The sequence below is a fragment of the Podarcis bocagei genome (assembly GCF_964188305.1).
Source record: "Podarcis bocagei genome assembly, chromosome: Z".
NCBI classification, from domain to species: Eukaryota; Metazoa; Chordata; class Lepidosauria; order Squamata; family Lacertidae; genus Podarcis; species Podarcis bocagei.
This window is the reverse complement of record NC_138140.1, coordinates 15069188-15091910: the sequence shown is the minus strand read 5'-3', so window position 1 is coordinate 15091910 and position 22723 is coordinate 15069188. Positions and strand designations below refer to the sequence as shown.

The following is a 22723-nucleotide window of genomic DNA, read 5'->3' as shown; positions in this document are numbered from 1 at the left end:
CTATGTTGACTGGCAATGGCTTTCCAGGGCTTCAAACAAGGGCTGATTCCCAGCCCTACCTAGAGATGCTAGGGATCTTTTTGTATGCAAACCAGTTCCTCTAATGCTGAGCAAGTCCTCTACAGCACTTCCCCTATTCAGAAGTCTTCAGTATTTTTAACATATGTATATAGATGTTATTGTAAGAAAGTACCTACAGTGGTGCCCCGCAAGACGAATGCCTCGCAAGACGGAAAACTCGCTAGACAAAAGAGTTTTCCGTTTTGGAGGTGCTTCGCAAAACGAATTTCCTATGGGCTTGCTTCGCAAGACGAAAATGTCTTGCGAGTTCCTGCGGGTTTTTTCCCCTTCCCCCTTTTTCTAAGCCGCTAAGCCGCTTATCAGCTGATCCGATCAGCAGATAAGCCGCTAAAAGCCGCTAATAGCGCTAATCCGCTAATCCGTCAATGGGCTTGCTTCGCAAGACGAAAAAACCGCTAGACGAAGAGAATCACAGAACGGATTCTTTTCGTCCTGCGAGGCACCACTGTACTCATACTAGAGATGCCTTCACTAGATGTCAGAAGCTGGAGGCTCATGACCAACTTGTCCTGCTGAGAGGTGCCATTGACCCTCTAATATCTAACCCAGAGGCAAAAGTGAGGCAGGGAAAATGGAATTTTGTGGAAAACAAACTTGCTTGAGAGGCTGCTCTATGTTTACATGGTGTAATATAGAATAGCTGCACGTTAATGAAACTGAGCAATCCTGTTTGTTACTACAGTGGTACCTCGGGTTACATACGCTTCAAGTTACACACACTTCAGGTTACAGACTCCGCTAACCCAGAAATAGTACCTCGGGTTAAGAAGTTTGCTTCAGGATGAGAACAGAAATTGTGCTCCGGCGGCGCGGCGGCAGCAGGAGGCCCCATAGGCTAAAGTGGTGCTTCAGGTTAAGAACAGTTTCAGGTTAAGAACGGACCTCCGGAACGAATTAAGTACTTAACCTGAGGTACCACTGTATAACAAATAGTAAAGTGTGTACCCCCAGCAGCAAGGTAGGCACAATTGTTTTCCTTAGCACATATATTTGGGGAGGCACATCTTCAAGAGAACACCGGAGATACATCAGGTTGTCATTGTTAGGATATTGATGTTCCGTTCCACCTAAACAGATGTGTGGAGCTGTTGTATGTCACATGTCTGTTAAATTTCAATTCAGTAGGTAAGGACATGACATGTTAAGACTGAATCTTCAGTTGAACTTATAAAGTATCCATGTCCAAAGACGGGGCAACATGAACCTTCATGCACAATGGAAGTCTTTGGCAGAACAGGGAGTAGAACCCTATTGAAGAATTCTCCTTCCTGCAAGTTTACAGTCATGTGAAAATCAGAGTTGGGTCACCCTCACAGTCACATTCCTGCTTCTCCACACCTGGGAGCACATCAGTAGAGGAGAGTTTACAAGTATAAGCTTCCTCTGTGATTCTTACTCAACAAGTATAAGTTTCCCCTGTGATGTGGAACCAGGTGCTGTAATTCATTTGGGGAGGGGGGGGAGCTTATATGCCCCCATGCATAGACAATCAGAGCATGATAGTGGGGGGTGCCCCACTCTCCCGTTCATTTGAGGGGGAACAGCCATATTAGGTGATAGAAATTGACGGTTCCTATTAAGATACAGTGGTACCTCAGGTTAAGTGCTTAATTTGTTCCGGAGGTCCGTACTTAACCTGAAACTGTTCTTAACCTGAAGCACCACTTTAGCTAATGGGGCCTCCTGCTGCTGCCGCGCCGCCGGAGCCCGATTTCTGTTCTTATCCTGAAGCAAAGTTCTTAACCTGAAGCACTATTTCTGGGTTACCGGAGTCTGTAACCTGAAGCGTATGTAACCCGAGGTGCCACTGTACATGTAATTCTGGCTAAGATGCCCATTTCTTAACTGGTGAAAATAATTGTCCTGAATGTAACAGTAAAATTTGGACAGAGTTTGCAATTCTGGTTTGAAGGGCAAACACAAACCATTGTTGGCAGCTTGGATGGAATGGGAAGTGATAGTTCGGTGCTGAAGAGAAAGTAGTTCATTGAACCTATGCAATTCAGAGTAGAGGGGGAAAGGGAGTATGTGAGGCCCTAAGATGCTTTAGAAGATTAAATACTAAGACTGTTGTATTTTAAATCCACTGACATTTTCTTTATGTGTTCCCTTTCTAATAAATATGTGCTTTAAATACTTGACTAATTCTTGGCAATATATGATGTTCAACCATTCACATGACCAACCCTGTGCTTCGTGACAGTAATTGGCTTCCTGAAAAGGAAAAACAAAACATGTTATCAGAGCACTGTCTTCTCTCTCCTATAAAGCAAAATAAAAGTTTGATACATATATATATTCGATTCTTAGGTTTTGTATGTGGAGTGAAAAATGAACAGCATGTATTTTACACACTGTGTGGGAGAAACGCTATTTAAACGGTGCCTGAGCTACTAAACATAACACTAACATCGGATCACTGGATCTAATCCAGTTTATTTTAAAAGGTCATACTGAAGAACTAAGCCATCTGTCCAGTGTAGAACTGAAAGGCATTTAAAGTGTTGCCTTTCTGCATTCTCTTTGGGGACAAGTTTATATGTGAGAAAGAGGGGGAGAGATGCCATGTTACATGTTTACAATGCTGCAGCTTCTGAAATAGTCCTTAACTTTTGATTCCTGATCTTTCTCTGTACTACTACAGCCCTCCACAAAATGAATTGGTGGATTCTACACTTTGGCCAAATATAAGCCTTCTGAAGCACCTTCTGCCTGCTAGGTGGTGCCATTCACGTAAAAGCTATCCTATCAGGTATTTTTAAGCTAGATAGATAGATAGGGCATCCAGTTCTGCTCTGCATTAATGGAGGCAGCCGCCATGACAGCAGGAGATCGTTGGTGAATGAAAAACAAGGATGATAGAGGATAATTATCCTTGCAAATTCCCCCCAGGGACGTGGGGAACGGACTTCACTCACAGTTTGTCTCGGTACTTGGCTCTCACTCTGGCATGGAATGCGTGGGGCAGGGAGGCGCTGAGTGCAAAAGCACTTCACCTGCTGAAAACCCTCCAATGCTGCTATTAAGAAGCAGAGGTTCTGCTGTTATTTAGAGCTTAATTGGACTAAAATACAGGCATTTGCTAGAAGAGATGAGATCACAAACTGCGGAACAAACCAACTGCAAGGACTTTAAAGTTTGAACTTCAGAAAAGACTTCATTCAGAGCAAAGGACAGTGAGGGGGAAAGGAGCCTACAGTTTCTTTGTTTAAAGTTTTATTCTCTACATTTATGATTCGGCAACCCTCCTCTGAATGTTAGTTCAAATTATATTTGTACAAGCAAGGATGGAAGAAATTGGATTATAAATATGGAGTATAACATCAGACGGAACTGATGGGTAAAAAGGGGGGAAGCTCTATTTTGCAAAAGGTTTACGATGGAAACTTAGAGCTGACTCTTCCCCATCCTTTATTATTTACGAAGTGAACTGAATAACGCTAAGAGGACTTGGAATTGAATTTAATTGGAAGTATAATTGCTCATATATCTTCAGTTGGAAGGAAGGATGAAAGGAGTCTGTCAACTGCCAAGGAACTGATAAGGTTCTTTATAAAGTCATCTGCATTTCGACAGACCACTCTTCTTCCCAGGAAAAATGGTGATAACAGGTAGTATTTACTGGGGCAGGGTGACTTTTACAGCTGTTGTTAAAGTTGCAAAACAATGAAGCATAGAACAGAGTGATCGAGAAATCTCTGGAACAACAATAGGATATCAACTCCGCCCAAGGCATGATGGATAACAGCAACAACCGGGAGAAAGAAAGACATAACATCTTACAAGGACAGGGAGAAACACCATGGACAGAATAATTGCCCCACACAGGAAGAACAAGGATATAGTCACTTGTAGTTTTATAAATCATTTAATGTGTCATCATGAATAGAAGTTATTAATATTGCAGTTGTTGTATGAGGGATTATTATTATGACTGGAATGTAATTGAAATTAATAAGATTTTGGAATGGAGAAATAAAGAAAACCATCAAATCTAGCACACCGGGGGCCACTTTATATAAATTATATAATTCAGTATTTGAACAATTGGTATTAATAATTGTATTATAAATTGGTCTTATTATGAGGCTATTATTGGACTGTAATTGAAAACTAATAAAATTATTATTAAAAATAGATGATACATAGATAGATAGATAGATAGATAGATAGATAGAGACAGACACACTGCTTGAAAAACTGGTGACTTCTGCAAAAATTCTTCACCTTGCTAAGTATGATTTTAATTATTTTTAATGGCAAAATTTAAGAATTAAAGCATGGGTTATAATACTAAGAAGTAATCTTGGGATCCTCTAGCCTTCTGAAGGAGTTAGCTGGCTGGCTGGCTGGCTAGCCGGCTGCCTTCCTGTGAATTTTGTGATTAATGGAGTGTTATGATAGTAGGATAAACTTGCCAGCCCTTAAAATGAACACTAAATTAGAGCCAAAAATGTGTATGTTTCCTGGCACAGCATTCATGGAGGATTACTGTTTTGGGAAAGATACCCACAAGTCTTCTCATCTCTTCATTTTATTTTACACCTTTTAACTAGGAGTTAGATTACTAGGAGCTGATTGGGCAGGTGCTAAAATAGTCTGTTGAGGAGCATTGCTATATGTGCACAATGATAATTTGTGTGTCAAGGCATGTAGCTCAGAAAGATGAGACACACTGTTCCCATCCATTACTGGGCCAAATGTTTTACTTGGAATTTTGATTCAAGTGCCAATCCAGATAATTTAAATGTGTATACAGGCAACAGGTAAATAATGTGTGTCTGAATGATGCACATGAGCACAGTGCCAAACCTGGAAGTGACCTTAAAAATGTCACTAAACAGGGCAGAATGGAGGCGGGGTGGGGACGGGGAAGGCCACACTTATATGTAGTCTGCCAATGTGCAGGGCCTGAGAACAGAACCCCAGCGCAAAGCAAAGTGATCATTGACTGTACCTTAAAAAATGTCTTACACATGGCTATACAGTTGTCCATGGGCTGTACCCACTGTTGGACCAATTCAGAGTAGACCATTTTAAAAATAAATTTAAAAAGACACAGGGAACTTAGACCTGTTAGTTTCAGTGGGTCTACAGTGAGTAGAACTAAGTTGAATATAACCCCTGTTTTGAAAGCAGCTTTGCAAGCAGGTTTGACCACAAGATTGCTTAGAGAAGCTTGATTGGTCAGAACAGCATATGGTGGGGGTGGCTTTCAGAGATGCACATCATGAAGAGCTGCCACTTTTGTTGGTTTCTACATAGGAACTACAGGTGTGCAGTAGCATATCACAATTTAGAAGAGCAGTGCTAAAGAACAGAGAGGGAATATGAGAAGAAAGGGGCTATAGCATCTAGTTCAAGGGAAGTAATAGTGCCACTGTATTCTGCTCTGGTCAGACCTCACCTGGAGTACTGTGTCCAGTTCTGGGCACCACAGTACAAGAAGGACACTGACAAACTGGAACGTGTCCAGAAGGAGGGCAACCAAAATGGTCAAAGGCCTGGAAACGATGCCTTATGAGGAACGGCTAAGGGAGCTGGGCATGTTTAGCCTGGAGAAGAGGAGGTTAAGGGGTGATATGATAGCCATGTTCAAATATATAAAAGGATGTCATATAGAGGAGGGAGAAAGGTTGTTTTCTGCTGCTCCAGAGAAGCGGACACGGAGCAATGGATCCAAACTACAAGAAAGAAGATTCCACCTAAACGTTAGGAAGAACTTCCTGACAGTAAGAGCTGTTTGACAGTGGAATTTGCTGCCAAGGAGTGTGGTGGAGTCTCCTACTTTGGAGGTCTTTAAGCAGAGGCTTGACAACCATATGTCAGGAGTGCTGTGATGGTGTTTCCTGCTTGGCAGGGGGTTGGACTCGATGGCCCTTCTGGTCTATTCCAACTCTATGATTCTATTCTATGATTCTATATAAGGAATATTCCAGGGAAGGAGAGGAAAGAATATTTGTGCTTTTTTATTTCATGTGGTACAGGCAAAACTTAAAAAGTAGCTGGCAAAGTAAAAAAATGTGTTGGGAATTTGTATGACTCAGTTAAAAAAATGCAAGGGTATTGATGAGAGGATCTTGATAGAGCTGTTAAAGAGTAGAGATAGCTTTCATTTATGCACCCATGTACAAAGCTACATTCTCAGTTTAGACTTTTCGTCTTTTTCTTTTTTAATGCTTGTGATCATTTTTTAGGTACGTTGATGATGTGATCAGCCGCATTGATAGAATGTTTCCTGAAATGTCCATCCACTTATCAAGGCCAAATGGGACCTCTGCAATGTTACTGGTATGTTAAAGTTTTATACAAACAAAAGTGGTGGTGCACACACACAAAAATGCAAGTTCCTGGTTGGGAGATGGAGAAAGCATGTGCTTTAAAAAAATCTTAACTACTAATAATTGATCAGAAGATGCTGGCAAAAGCTTAAAAGTCATCTGTCAGGGTAAAGGTTCAGATTTAGGTCAATGGTCTATCTAGCCTAGCATCGTGTTCTCAAAATGGGCAGTGGGAAACTTGCTAGCACTTCAAGAGCACAACAGTGATCTCCTCATCTGCAATTACAGTAGAGCATCACCATTGTGGCTAGCAGGCATTGATAGCCTTGTCCCTCATGAACTTGTCTAATCCTCTTCTAAAGATGTGTGATGTGGTGGCCAACACTACTCTTGCAGGTGGAAATTTCATAGTTTAACTACAGTGGTGCCTCGCAAGATGAAAAGAATCCGTTCTGTGATTCTCTTCGTCTAGCGGTTTTTTCGTCTTGCGAAGCAAGCCCATTGACGGATTAGCGGATTAGCGCTATTAGCGGCTTTTAGCGGATTTTAGCGGCTTATCGGCTGATCGGATCAGCTGATAAGCGGCTTAGCGGCTTAGAAAAGTGGGGGGAGGGGGAAAAACCAGCAGGAACTCGCAAGACATTGTCGTCTTGCGAAGCAAGCCCATAGGAAATTCGTTTTGCGAAGCACCTCCAAAACGGAAAACTCTTTCGTCTAGCAAGTTTTCCGTCTTGCGAGGCATTCGTCTTGCGGGGCACCACTGTATGTGCTTTGTGAAGAATGCTTTCTCTGGTCTGTACTTAATCTTTCAATATTCGAGTTCCTTGGAGGACACTGAGTTCTAGTATCCTTCCTAACTACCATATTTTCCCATGTATAACACACATTTTTTTTGCTAAATTTTGTTCGTCAAAAAATTCAGGGTTGTTTTATATATGGAAAAATATTTCCACTGATTTCCTTGATCTTTCCGCAACTGCCATGAAAGCTTTCGCTACCAGAGATAAGCGTCACCTATTTCTCTCCCTTCCCCCACCTCCAGTAACACGTACCACTTCTTCTTGTGCAAGCACAGGTGCCAGGTCGCCAGACTGCGCCACGCTGCACCACAAACCATGTAAGGTTAAGGGCACCAAGTGGAACACTGCAAGGAAAGTGCATCCAGGGCCTTCTCTTCACGGCTGCATAGGGAGACTTCAGGCTCTCCAGCAGTAAAGCGCAGTGTCCCGTCAGTGCCGAGCAACAGGGGCTGCGATCGGCACCAAAAGCTGAACAACTTTAGGGTGGTCGCCCCCCAAATGCTGAGCAACTTCTTAATTTCTCAGCTTTGGGTTCAAAAAAATAGGAGGAGTCTTATACATGGAAAAATACGGTACTTTCTCCACAACATGACTAGAAAGCCCCAAATATTGCTACTGTTCCTCATTGGGGAGTTGTACCAGCCCCTTGATCATTTTGGTTGTCCTTTTCTGAACCAAATGTCTTTTAAGGTCCTAAGCTGGAGAGCTGCTAAGTTCATACACAGGATTTGCAGCAAATCTATTTTTGCAGAAGTCTGCAAAGAGCTGACTTCTACACGGCATCACAAATGGCTTCTGATTCCACCCTTTCAGATTTAATAGCAGTTTGCTGTGTAGCATTGAAATAGAAAACAGACCTTCCACCCCCAGTGTGATCTCCTGGAGTTCATTGTAGAGTTGTTTGGATCTTAACCAATGTAAACGGCTAAGATTTTCGTGGGTTGCATATGGAAATTTGATGGAAAATTCTAGGGAACAAATAACTGCACCAAACCACAAATATTTTAATCTGAAGAGGAAATAAAACCATAGAGTTTGAAGGCAGCTTCCTGTGTTCCTATGTCATCAAGTGTGTGGCATCAAACTAATGTACATAATCTACATTAATTTTAGAGAGCCAAAAACATATTTTCATAAGAGATCATGGCTGCTGGCCAAATAAATAAATGATTTTCACAAGCATCTGAACGCAGGAGGCATACAGCCTAGATGAATCAAACCGAAAGAGAAGCTTGGTTTTAATGTCAAATTGTAGTGTAAATGAAAAACTATAAACACATTTATAGCTTACCAACTGCTTAGCTTCTCAGCAACTTCAGTTGAGATTTTAGCATTTTTTTATATGAACATATTCTTAGTACAGGAAGCAAGTTCCTTTAGTCATAATAAAAATCAGTTGTCATATTTCATTTATTTCTGCTCAGTTGTCTAATATTCAATTTTTTAATACTATTCCAGGATTGACTGAACTGGAGGGTTATTTTTTTTTAAAAAAAAAGCTGGTTTCCCCTGGCATATTAATTTGTGGTTTCATGATTCGCCAAGTGGAACAATATACTACATGTAGTGAATGAGTTCTGGAGCATCATGCAAAAGGATTCACTTTCAGTTGGCATTATATTATTCCATTGTCCGTCAGTCTGCTGGTATTCATAATGCTTTTGGTGTAAGCTCAAATTTGACATCCTCTGTATTTATTAGCAGGATCAAAATCTGTCTGGAATTTTGTATCTCTGGTGAGTTAGGAGTAATAATACAGCATTTTGCACCTGTGCTTGTGTGTACACATTTGTATATACACACAAACACACATGCAAATAAACCCCAAGGGCAGCCTGGGCAGGCATCCTAAGGATCTTGTACTGGCATTAGGGGTGCTATCCAAGTTTTCACAGCAGATTTTGGCTGTGCCTATCTGATATTTATTTAGCATCAGTTTTGGGTGCTTATAATCTCCGTTTTTCTTTTCTTTTAGAAAATCCAAGTGTAAGACCACAAATGTCTGAAACCTTAGTTTCAGGGATGAATCCAATTCTACCTAAAAGGGACTCATTGAAAGAATGGGCATGATTAGTTTATTTCTAGTAAACATTGTAAGCCACCTTGAATCACAATTTGGGAGATTCTCAATTCCAAATATTATTTTGCTCGCCTGTAAACGGAACATTTGTACTGTATTTGTTTGATTGAAATTTAGTGGCTGATCTGTGTATGATCATAATAAAAAAGATTTGTGAATAGGAGAAGGTGATATAAAAAATATATTAAATAATAAACAATAAGAATCAAATAAATAAATAACAGAACCAGCAGCAGAAATAGATATAATTCCCAGTGCATATCTTTTGTCAAATTGTTAATACTACTAAAATTATCCCTTGGAGCTTTTCTTTTCCACCCCAGCTCACCTAAGATGCAAAGCCTTTTTTATAAGAAGTATTAAATATTTCCCTTGATAAAGAGTTTTCTTCAGACACTTTGGGAACCAAAAGTTTTAGTGCACAAAGATGTTTTAGGCAGAAAGCATGAAGTTGAAAGAAAACAAGTTTTTCGTTTTAATTGCTCATTGACACTTTATTTTTTTATGAATGCACACCCGTCCAACAGCCATGACTGGAATTTATCACAGGGACCTTTTCCTTTCAAGCTGTTCCACAAGTTCACTCCAAGGAAGCTAGTGAACTTGTGGCCACCCCAAACTCCCCTGCAGAGCAACTATCTAAATACTTTTGCTTCAAGATCCTGTCATCTCTAGTACAGGCCATAGAGCACACCAAGTGCATAATTTCCTGCAGAGACTTTCCGTATTAGATCATTCTGTTAAGCCTTAAGGTAGATTTTAATAGTTCAGTACAGGTATTTCAAATTGAATGAAGAATGAGGGGCTATGGAGAAGAACTGCACTGTGGTGTAGTGGTTATGTTGTTGGACTAGGACCTGGGAGACCAGGTTTCAAACTCCTACTTGGCCATGAAACTCACTAGGTTACCTTGAGCCAGTCACCAGCTCTCAGCCTAACTTACCTCACAGGGTTGTTGTGAAGATAATATGCAGAGGGTAAAACCATGTGTTCCGCCTTGATCTCCTTGGGGGAAAGTGGGAAATAAAGGTAACAACAACAACAATATAGTAGAGGTAAGAGTTTACCACCATGGCCAGACTCTCAATTCCCTTCAAAATTCCTAACAAAGCAGTCTAAAGAAGAGGCACAAAAGGTTAAACATTTCAGCCTTCAGTTTTGGGCAGCATTCATATAAACATATGCCTACCAAGGGAAGGCCCTTATGCACATTACAACCTCCAGCTAGTACAGAAGCATAACGAAGCTCATTCCTAAGGGTATTTGTTGGTTCTTAGTAGCTGCTGTATTGCGATCCTGCATGGCCAAGGTTTCCTCTAGACAATCCACTCTTTCTGTGTTTCTCAGATTTATACATAGTGATTGTACTTCATTAAGCTGGATTTACAGTGCATAGTCTAAGCACATAAATAATTGAAACCCTTTTCCAGAGCACTGTGGAATCCTCAGCTGATTTTAAAGTAGTCTATCATGGTAGTTTTGGATAGCAGTTGATCCCATTCCACCCTATTGATTTATCAGTTAATCTTAACTGCATCCACACATGAAAGATCGCAAACATTCTAGGATAACAGCCTTAATAAAAAGACTATGCAAAATTTATTGTCTTCAATTCAAAAACTTTGTTACATGTTTTCCCAATTTGGCATTATAAATGGGAATTAGAAGTTGGATGTTAGGGAAAGAGTAGTACCTCTGGTGGGTGACATGTCATGCTCCTTCTGGGGGAGTTTGTCCACCTTTGGTCCCCACCCTGCACTCAGCTCTCAGCTGTGGCTCCTAGAAGCTATCAGCCATACCCTAGGAAGCTGTTTTGACTGGTTGGCTAAACCACGTGAGAGTAGCTGATGGTTTCAAACCCTCAATAATTTAAGGACTTCTCCTGCATGCAAAGACAGGCTCCAGCGAATTGAGCAGACAAGACCAATACAGTGGTACCTCAGGTTCCATACGCTTCAGGTTACATATGCTTCAGGTTACAGACTCCACTAACCCAGAAATAGTACCTTGGGTTAAGAACTTTGCTTCAGGATGAGAACAGAAATCGTGCTCTGGTGGCGCAGCAGCAGCAGGAGGCCCCATTAGCTAAAGTGGTGCTTCAGGTTAAGAACAGTTTCAGGTTAAGAATGGACCTCCAGAACGAATTAAGTACTTAACCCGAGATACCACTGTAGTGGGTCCAGCAATCAAGAAGGTGGTTTCTGCATGTGCTGTAGAGAAGAGTGAGGGGCAGATGGGGTTTGTCAACCTGGGAAGGTTGCCTGTCTTGGAGAAGGAAAAGTCTGATCCTCTGCTGCCTTGCAGCTATACTCATTCGTGAGAAAGGCTTTGGGAGTAAACCCAGAGGAAAAAATTGTGCCCACTCCCTGTTGGGACATCTTTGGGAGAGGAAAAGGTTAAGGAGTAAACCCTACACAAATCCAGAGTGGAGTCCCTGTGGTGGTTGGATGGTGCCTTGTACGTGTCCTTCCAGCAACTCCTACAAGCCCAGCTGGTGCTCTGCTTTCCTTTCGACCAGACCAGCAAGGCTGAGAGAGGGCTCTTGTAATCTGGGCAGCCCAGGATCACCTTACACACTGCTCAGGCTTGCACCCCAAGGAGGGCACTTTGGTTCTGCTAACACAGGGGTTTCACTTCACCCCAATAGATGCATCAAGTTTTTCTATGAAGAAGTGACAGGAGAAATGCTGAAGGCCTAACCCATGCGGGCACATACTGATCTCGTGAACTTCATCAATAAAATAAAAATCTTGACATTTAAATGTTTATCCATGTGAAACCATTAAGGTTCTAACTTCTTGCAAAAAAAAAAAAACCCTCCAAAATTTGTATGAGTGCAATATGTGTGTGTCATTATTTCTGTCCTTTATAAATCTTTATCAATTTATTTTGCTTTAATTGTTGTTTAATCATGTATTTTAATTTGTATTGTATTCTTTGATTTATAAGCAAATCAGAAAAGATTTTTTACTGAAGGATGGCATATAAATTCTTTTAAAAAATGAACTGAGCCTGATATCCTGGCCAGTCGTAGACTTTCACAAATTGAATTATTTGATCATTTCTCAACAAGGTGTATGCTGTGGGCAACAAACAATCGCCTTGATAGAGCAACTCCTTGTTCTAAAAAAACCCTGAACCTCACATGAGTTTGATTATGTATTAATGGAGATCCATTGTCATACAAAGACAGGTTTTTACATTTTAGCTGCTGTGCATCTTCAGTCCTATGATATAGTGCTTTTAAGATCCTGGCTATAAATCATGCTTTACATGGGTTGTTTATACCTGTCCATAAAACTATATTAAGTTTGAAAATGTTTGTTTCAAGGCAAAGCGTTTATTGTTGAATTGAATCTCTGAGCAGGTCGGAATGGACATAAACTTATAACAGCTATAAAAGAGGAATCTACTAGCTAGTTGGCATGAAATTCTTCAGGGTTCAGCAACCCCTTGCATTGTCCCTTGCTGCTGTATTCTCCCCAGATTTATCAGCAACTCAATTAATTTAGGTTGTCATTGTTCAGCTACACAGTATAATTAGCACTTTAGTGGCAATTCTTTACATCTGTTCTTGTTAGTCCATCTGACTGATGTGATTCATGTGTAAGTATAGGCAGCTCTGAAGGCTGTAGGTGGTGTTCTCTCTCTATTCTAGAAAATATTCTGGAGTTGCCTATTTTCTTTCTGTGATTCTGTTGGAGCTTATGTTAGGATGACCACAGTCTAAACTGAAATGCTCACCAGTGTCAATTTGTATTTCCACTGCACGGTGAACCAAGCACAATGTGTAAAATGAATGCTGTATATCATATTGTGTGCCTTCAGGTGGAGAGATTATGCACATCTTACAAAGGTACTTTCACATTACTTATTTATTAGCTGCCTTTATATGCCACATTTTTCTCCAGTGAGATCAGGGTGGTGTTCACAGTGCTCCCTCTCCTCATTTAATCCCTACAACAACCCTATGAGGTAGGTTAGACTGTGCGACAATGGCTGGCCTAAGGTCACCCAGTGAGCTTCATTGCCAAATGGGGATTCAGACCATGGTCTCCTAGATCCTAGTCTAACACTCTATTAGCTCAAGTTTTCACAAGCTGATGCTGAATTCATGGTGCATTAGAATCTTCAGTGTTACATGAGATTTAATAAATTCTTTCATTCTGTGAAATCTTCAAGAGCCACCATATTAGTAAGGTAAAGGTAAAGGGACCCCCTGACCGTTAGGTCCAGTCGCGGATGACTCTGGGGTTGTGGCGCTCATCTCACTTTACTGACTGAGGGAGGTGGCGTACAGCTTCCGGGTCATGTGGCCAGCATGAGTAAGCCGTTTCTGACGAACCAGAGCAGCACACGGAAACACCGTTTACCTTCCCGCCAGAGCAGTACCTATTTATCTACTTGCACTTTGACGTGCTTTCAAATTGCTAGGTTGGCAGGAGCTGGGACCGAGCAGCGGGAGCTCACCCCGTTGCTGGGATTCGAACCACCGACCTTTTGATCGGCAAGCCCTAGGCTCTGTGGTTTAACCCACAGCGCCACCCGCGTCCCTTACCGTATTAGTATAGTATCCTAAATAGTTAGTAGAATGTAATTTATCCTTTGTACTATCATGCCTACCAGTATAACAGAAAGGGCTATCTTGATTGTGACATACACTACAGTTGGAACAGCTTTGCACATCTCTACCAGGTTTGAACACCTGGGTCTCAGAGAGGGATTCTGTGGCATCTTCATTACAGTGGAAGTTTCCCTAACCCCAAACTAGTGCCCTTCAGATGTTGCAGACTGCAGCTGCTTACAGCCTTAGCCAGCATGGCCAGTGGTTAGGGATGATGGGAGTTGGAGTCCAAAACATCTGGAGGGCAACAGGTTGGGAAAGCCTACTTTAGAGTTCCATCTAGAAGAGCTATGAATTGTTCTATTTTGGGCTGTGGTGTAGATGACCAGAATTATGTGAGTAATTTTTAATTTGTGTATTTTAACTGCTTGTTGTTTGGTGGTGTTTTAATTGGTTGAGGGTTGTTGGGTTTTTTTTAACTATTACCTGACCTAATCTCTTAGGAAGGGCTGGAGAGAAGGGACAGTATAAATAATGCGGGATCATTATTGTAAAATAATGCTTGTAAAAGTACTGTATGGTAGGAAGGCTTCTACTTCAGATGTCAAGTCCAAATCTTTGCTTCCATGGATTTTGATGAGGGCATACCCTTGTCCCATGTAAGTCCCACTGAAAGGAACAGATGCTACCCATCACCTGTGTATTGTGCCCCATTTCATCACTCATTTGCAAGATGCATGTGGAGTAAAAGCCACTGTTATTTTTTGTAATGTTCTAAAGACTTACAAAAAGCTCATGGTTTCTAAAAATAATGCAGAATGGATTAACAAAGAAGCACTGCAACTCATCATTTTAAAGCAGAGTCTTAAAATAATTTGTATAATTTTGGAAAATATATTCCACCCCAGAAAATGGCTTATTTTAAGGAACTGTTTTTCACATTACTTTTATAGCTCAACCGTTTTATTTCCTTTATATAATTGTAATGTTTTATATATCTAGGCTTCTTCACCTAATCTTTTCCTTCTGCTGTGAAATTGGGGAGTAACACCCCCCTTCCCCGTGGCTTCCATTCTTACTAAATTACATAATTTATCTATTAGCTTCTTAAATCTCCCTTTAGCTACTCTAAGTAGTCTGGAAGTATAGAAGTGGGCTGTATGCTAAATACAGACAAATTAGACATCTTGATAGTATACTTGCTGCAGTTTTGTCTGCTGTATTAAATTTATCTTAGTTGCAGCAATTTAGTTAACAGAGTTATCTCCCTATTTTTCCTAATGTGATTGTAGCCTCAAGCATTTAATTCCTGCTCTCCAGCTTTTAATTTGAGTGACTATTTCATATATTCTTCTTAAAGAGTTGAGGTACCAGTGTTGATCACAGAATTGAGACTCTAACATCTTAATTTCAAGCTATGTATATAGAACATCTGTACCTTTTGGATAGGGGAAAACATACACACATCATTTGTTTCCTAAAGGGCAGTCTTTGTAATGGATCACTCTTAACAGTCTATACAGCTCCTTCCTTTAAGAAACATTGATTTGGTTTAAATGTTTAATGGTGTGAAGGCTCAGGAACATGCCACAGATTTTCTCACTCCTTCCTCTTTTCTGGTGAATGGGTCCCCTTCATTTCCTGGTTTTTTATAATAATGATTGGATCCAATAGTAGCTCTATTAAAAACATTGTTGTTTGTTAAACTTACATCCTCCGGGGCTCTTGTGGAGAAGGCACACAAAGAAAGTGCTCACATGATGACTGCAGGGTCCAAGTCGGGTCATATGGGAAGAGGCGGTCCTTGACGTATTGCTTTCATGAGCTGTTTAAGACTTTTTAGGTCAAAACTAGCACCAATGTCAGGATTGTATTATATGCTCAAACTGTCTTGCCCCAGTGAGCAACCTGGTAGCTGAATTCTGCACCAGCTGAAGTATCCAAACCATCTTCAGAGGCAGCCCTACATATAACATATTGCAGTAATCTAACCTAGAGGTCACCAGAGCATAGACAACAGAAGTTACGCTATACCTGTCCAGATAGGGGCACAGCTGAGCCACCAGAGCCTCAAGCAACAGCAGTGGATCCAGAAGTACCTGTAAGCTACACACCTGCTCCTTCAGAAGGGGGTGTAACCCCATCAAGAGCAGGCAACCTCCCATCCATCTGGTCTAGGGAACCACCCAGTAACAGTGCCTCAGCTTTATCCAGATTGAGCTTCAGTTTACTGGCTCTTGTCCATTCCATTACAGAGGCAAGACAATGGTCCAGCACATCCTCTGCCATACTTGCAAGTGTAAAGGAGAAGTAGAGCTGTGTGTCATCAATGTATAGCTGTCAATGTACCTCAGAGCTCCAGATGACCCCATTCACTGTTCCTTGTTCATTATTCCAGAGTTCTGTAAACTTTTGCCAGTCTTGTTCACATTTTTAAATTTTTTCTTGCCCATATTTAACCCATGGAATCCAGGTAAGGGGATTCCTAAAATGGCCATTTCCCATAGTTTAATATTTCATTATCTAATATGTGATCCCCCCTCAATGTTTTGCATATAGGATCCTTGCTGTCAATCCCAGCATTTAAAAAAATAAGTAGAGCCATTTTCAAAGGAATACTGCAAAATACTCCCTATATTTGGCATTATTTTCTGCCAGTAATTTTAATAGGTCTACTCTGAATAGGGCTTGGTTTGATACAACGACTAGCTTGCTGTGATGCTCAGATTGGCAAACTATGGTTAGCATCTTTCTCTCCATACTACGTCTTGAAATCTGCTTGTACAATATGGTTAGGAGGCAGTACTAGCCAAAAGTGGTGGAAGAAAATGCTACTATGGAAAAGTGAAGAGAAGAGGAAGGAGATTTAGGAGCACATGGCATATTTGAGGTGTGGCATCCTTAGCTGCTGCCTCAGACAGCGGATGCTGGCAGACAGGATGGCAGCAAGATCATGGAGGACAAAGCTGTGTGTGTGCCTTGCAGTCCTCTCTGTGTCACCAAAGCTTGCCTGCAGTCTGGTTGACTTCTGTATGTGGAATTTGTGTACGTGTTTGGGGGTGGAAGGGCCTTCCTTCCTTCCTTCCTTCCTTCCTTCCTTCCTTCCTTCCTTTTGAATTTTATTGGTTTTCTAGTAATCCAAAGTATACAAAATCATTTACAAAACATTTAGTTGCAAATTAAATAAAACAGAATATAACATTTATCAATCTCAAGAGAATATGGTAATAATAAGTTTTGGCTGTGCAGGAAGGTATAAGGTAGAATTTTGATTGTTAACAATAACTTAATTATCTTTGGGCAGTTTTAATTATGACCATTAGTTACAGACTACCTGCATTTATTTTGCAAAATAAAAGCAAAAGTACATGAGGAAAAGAAAGAAAAAACAGAGAAGAGGAGCTAACGACTGTAGACGTCAGACTGTGTTATAAACCCTAAACACCCTCTTCCATGTATATCATCATTTATGTAATAAACAATTTCATAACAAATAGCATTAAAATTATTGTGCTTTTTTGCCCCCTTATTACTGGGAACAAAGGCTTTCCTGCCCTTCAGAATACCTTGTGCCAGCCCTGATTCCAGAGCATTCAAACCATGTTTTGGAGAACCTGATCCAATAACTCCTTCACAATAATTCAACTAGGGGGTCACATTTTCATGGGAGCAGAGACCTCTGGGGGTGTAAGGGGTGTTAGGGGCGGGGTAGTACTTGAGTAGGGGACATGTGCTTCTTTTGGGGTAGTTTATCCACCTTTGGTCCCCACCCTGCACTCAGTTTTCCCCTGTGGCTCCTAGAAGCTGTTGGCGTGTGGCAGCAGCCACACCACGGGAATGGCTTCAACTGGCTGGTTAAACCAGGTGAGAGTAGTTGATGGGTCTCAAACCCTCAATCAGTTAAGGACTTGCTTGCATGTGAAGACAGGCTCTACCAAATTAAGCAGACAAGACCAATAGGGGGCCCATTGGTCAAGATGGTGGTTTCTGCACATTCTGTAAATGAGGGGCAGGTGGGCCTTGTCAACCTGGAAAGGTTGCTCATCTAGGAGAAGGAAAACTCTGATCCTAAACCTTGTGGGATTTCTTGAGGAGAAGAAAAGACTAAGGAGTAAACTCTACTCAAATCCGGAATGGAGTCCCTAAAATTGATGGATGGCATCCTGTATGCTAATTTTGATCAACTCCTGCAGCCAAGCTGGTGCAAAATGTATTGCTCTGCTTTCCTTTGGACCACACCAGCAAGGCTGAGAGGGGGATCTTGTCATCTGAGCATCTCAGGACCACCATACACACTGCCCAGGCTTGTACCACAAGAAGGTCTCTTCGTTGTTGCTAACGCAGCAGTTTGACCTCTGGAGGCACACCCCATTGTCTCTCGAGACAGAAGGAGGCTAGCCAGAAGCCTCTGCACTATCCTGCTGGATAGGTAATTGCATCCTTAAATCCTCTGTGTCTTGAGTTCCCCTGTCCAGTCCACAAATAGCCCCCATATATAGAGACAAATTAATGGCATCAAACTGGATTTAGTCCCTCAACCACCAGGAAATAGCTTTACAGTCTTGATTCAGGACCTATTTGCAGAAAGTTCTTGTGGGGAAATGGGGAAATATCATAGTGTGCCTTCTAATAGGAATGGTAATTGCCAGATGTTTAAACATCTTGGAGTTTGAGTAGTTTCCAACTACTGTCTCCACTAATGAGAAGGAGCCTGGTATTTGGAACATAGAAAGCTGGTTTTGTTCCAGCTAGCTCAGTCTTGCTGACACTGACTAGCTGTGAGTCTCCAAGATTTCAGGCAGGGACTCTCTCCCAGCCCTTAGAGATACCAGGGATTGAACCTGGGATCTTCTGCATGTGAAGCCTATGCTCTACCACATGACACAACTATGATGTACAATCTACTCTAACCAAAGCCCTTTAGTTCCCTTAACAAAAAGTTCCCAGAACAAAATCATGGAACAAATTCTCCATAAGGCCTCACCAGGAATGTAACATTGAGTGACAGCAGAGCAGTTAACATCTGGTCCTGGATATGCTTTTCTTGAAGAGTGTAGCACTGGAAACTCCCCATCCATGCCCTGAAGGCATTTCTGGCACTCCATAGAGCATTGATAATTTGGGGCTTTATTGGATTCTGGAGTATCATGGATCCAACTGATGCAGTGACAGAAGTTGGGCATTCTTCATATCCTACTGCTAACCGAATTGATTTGTAGGTTTTTAAGATGCTTACCTCTTTATCGCAGCGAGGTAATTACATCATAAATGCAACTAACGGTAGCAAACAGTCCCCTTTTCATTTTGGTACAGTTGTTTGCTGTTTACACTTCCTTATTAAGAGGCTGCCATTTGTTACCTGGGGGTGGAGGGATTTTCAAGGGAGAGGAATTCACCAGCTTATCTTTAATATTGGGGAAATCGTTTAAAGCCCTTAATTTATGTTGACTTTTTAGCGTATGGTATTGCAATTAAGTCAGATTAATGAAAGGTAAATTCCAGCCTCTCTATTAAAAAAAAAAAAGACTTGTAAAGAACCTAATTAGCATGTTTGTTTGTTTAGCCGCTAATGGCTTAATTGCATCCTATCTTGCTATTTACAAATAGGCATCATTAGAGAAGAATGAGCATGAAAAGCAAAGTGTAGCATTCATACCAGCAGAGGAGGAAGGAAGTGGAGGGTCAGCCATTGAGGGGAGCAGTAGAGGAAAATAACTAGCAAGAAAGTTATTTTCTTTACCATTCTCTGTTATTGTTCCAAACACATGCAACATGATTTTCAGTTGCTATGCCGATTAATGAGGCATGGAAATGTGGGGCGGGCGGGGGCCCTTGCTGTTCCTCCCACCATTCCTCTGCATCCAACCAGTCAATGATATTCCATCACCTCTCAGTCAGCTCCCTACCTTGTGTGCTGCCTTCACAGGAGAGCATGCACCGGGGAGCATGAGGCCTCTGGTGAAAAGGGGAGGCGGGGTTCTCCTTTGGGTGGGGGTGTCCCAGTTTGGGGAAATCTGTTTCATGGGGTTCCTGACTGACAAACTCAGGCTATGTGTCAAGGGTTCAGTACCTCGGCATCTTGTGCCACTGTTCTTCCTGATCTAGCAGGTTCCTCCTCCCCTGTGTCAGAGTCCTGGCTGAGGTTCAAGGTTGGAATCATGACACAACAGGGACCAGTAATGTACAGGCAAGCCGTCTTTCATGAAGGTTTAGCTGCCATTGTTGTTCCATAGGCTATCAATGGCTCCTAGCCATGATGGCTAAGCATTGCACTCACTGTTGAAGTCAGTAATGTTTCTGAACACCAATTGCTGGAAAGGAAGGAAGAGTGTTGTTGTGCTCAGTTCCTGCCTATTATTATTATTATTTTTATTGTTGTTGTTGTTGTTGTTGTTGTTGTTGTTATTATTATCATCAGGTATTAATATTTTATTGAAAAGGTTTCAGCCATAAAGGCATAAAGTGATACAAAGAAAAAGGGAAGAAAAAAAGGCACAAAAATGTGTAGAAAGACATAGATGAATATATACGAAAAATACCCTAACCCTTACATTATTTTATAAATTTGATATTATTACCCTAATGCATATATAAATATTAATAGCCTGCTACATTTTGTATAAACTCATTCCAAATATTGTCATATTTATTTATGTTGTGCTCATTTCTTGCTTGCAAGCTTCCCATTGGGCATCTGGTTGGCCACTGTGAGAACATGATGCTGGATGGGATGGACTACTGGTCTGATTCAGCAGTGCTATTTTTCTGTTCTTGTGTTTTCCTCTGATAAGTTCTAAAGCTCCCCAGGATCTCCCCAAACGCAGTTTGAAAACTACTGCTTTAGAAGTTCGACATTTTAAAAATTGAGCACTGTTCCAGTGGCATTTACTCTGCACATCAGTGATATAGCTTGGAATGTTTTCCATTCCTTTATCTTTTCTACTGAACCTTTCCACTTTTAGAAATACATTTTTTTTAATAAAACTGATTAGTAATAATTGTTAGGCTACAAATAATTAAATAATAGTCAAACTTGACAGCTGGAATTGATATGAAGCCTGCCAAATCTAAAATAAAAGTTTAGTTCACTTTTTCAGATGAATGTCTTTAAGAAGCACGTGTATTTATATGCAAAGGCATTCAGGTGTCCTTAAAAATTGTCATATTAGTTAAAGTGCCACAATTTCCCCTTTAAAATTTAATATAATGGTAATGCGTACACTATTGAATTGCCATGTTTTACAATAATTACAGGCATTCCAGTAAAATTAGTTTCCAAGTACATATTTGAATATAACATTTAAGCTTCCCAAGTGCATTTTATTCAAACTTATCAAATATTTCAGCGATTGGAAAAGGTTTATAAGTAGCATATGGCATGTAAAATTAACTTGACATACTGTTTTAATTTTGTTTAGTAAATATAAGTCAAATAAGCATGCCAAGATTGCTCCATCAAGGCAGCATAAATGTTTTTAGAAAACCTACATCACCACTATGCATACAGAGGGACCTCTTTCTCTTTTATACTCTCTCTCATGCGTACATGAAATTGTGCATGAATTTGGAAAAGTAGGTAGAAAGCATTTTCATAATGCTGGAACTTGATAAAATTGCTGGGCGGTGGGTTCAAGACATTTGTGTATTTCCTCACAAATGTTGTAACTAATTTTTGAGATTCACTGCCACAAAATTTGGCAATCACTGCTGGCATAGATGGCTTGAAAAGGAGCAGATAATGGATGCTAAACCAAACCAGTATCATGAACTTTTCTTCCTAACTATAAAGCTATTTTGGCACATAAGTGGTGTATTTATTAATTACCATTAATAAAGAACTGTTAAGGGGCACCATTTTTATTTTATCAGAGCTAAAATCCTTCAATATACTTGACCAGCCAGATGCCTAGAAATGCAGTGCAAACTCCAAAGAATCAAAATCTTTTTTTAGTTCCGCATTTTTGATTCTGGTTCCTAAAAAATTTGATGCTGGTGGCTTTGAGTTTAAAATATATTTCCTGACTTCATTTCATTCAGCTCTTTGGTATGCCAGCTATATTGCAATTGTTAAGTCATTAAGTTGAATAGAATTACTAATTATTGGAGGAAGAGGCCCTTTTTAAAATCCAAGGTACCTTGGGGGATTTTCACTATTTTTTGTCCATAAAGATTTAAGGATAATGCAAATTTTATCACATTTTGTCCTTTAAAAAAGCTAGAGGCTTTGCATCCTGATAGTCAGAATCAGCGTTGTAGTGTTTAAAAACAGGCTGGGATTGTAGTAGTATTAGACAGAGGGTTACATGCATGTTTAACCTGCAGCTGTTCCATTTTCAGCTCAAAGAACTGTGGGGCATTTTCCCCCATTCATATTAATTGAATTTTAGAGTGACCTTGTTCACGTATTGATTTGAATTAAAATTTTCTACATCAAGGTCGAGCTGGCATATATCCTACAGGCAAAATATTAAAAAGCCAAGTACTGTGTCTATCAGGATATCGACAGAAGAAGTTGAAATTTAATAGGGAGAAGTTTGCCTCAGAAGGTAAAAAATAATGTTGTCTTTGTAATGCAATTTAAGAAGTAGACAGTCTGTCCACTGAAAGGAGCTGCCTGTTTTCAAATATCTTCAAATTGAGGCACGCACTTTATGGCTTTTTATGGAGCTTAGCTTGTGTTTCTGGCAATGGGGAGCTGTGGATTAGAGAGCCTATATGCTGCTATCAATTTTAGATGTTACTGGCTATTAGACACTAGAAAACAACTAGTTACAGATGGGTAGCCGTGTTGGTCTGCCATAGTCAAAATAAAAAATTTTTCCTTCCTGTAGGAAGGAATTTTTTTATTTAGAAAACAACTAGATAGTGAGGAAAGGATATTGCAGAATACAGCTGGATATGTGTTTCTCCTTCTGAG

General features: G+C 40.6%; 1 protein-coding gene across 5 annotated transcripts in view; it reads left to right on the top strand.

Moving 5' to 3' along the window:
* MED27 (mediator complex subunit 27) overlaps window positions 1-22723 on the top strand; it is a 202457-nt gene that overhangs the window by 130973 nt on the left and 48761 nt on the right. For all 5 annotated transcript variants that reach the window (XR_014004073.1, XM_081179241.1, XM_081179243.1 and 2 more), the window contains one exon: window positions 6279-6372. Coding sequence is in view for 4 of the 5 variants with exons in the window: in XM_081179241.1 (XP_081035367.1) it covers window positions 6279-6372 (94 nt within the window). In the remaining variant the exon portion in view is untranslated. The remainder of the gene's footprint in view (window positions 1-6278; window positions 6373-22723) is intronic.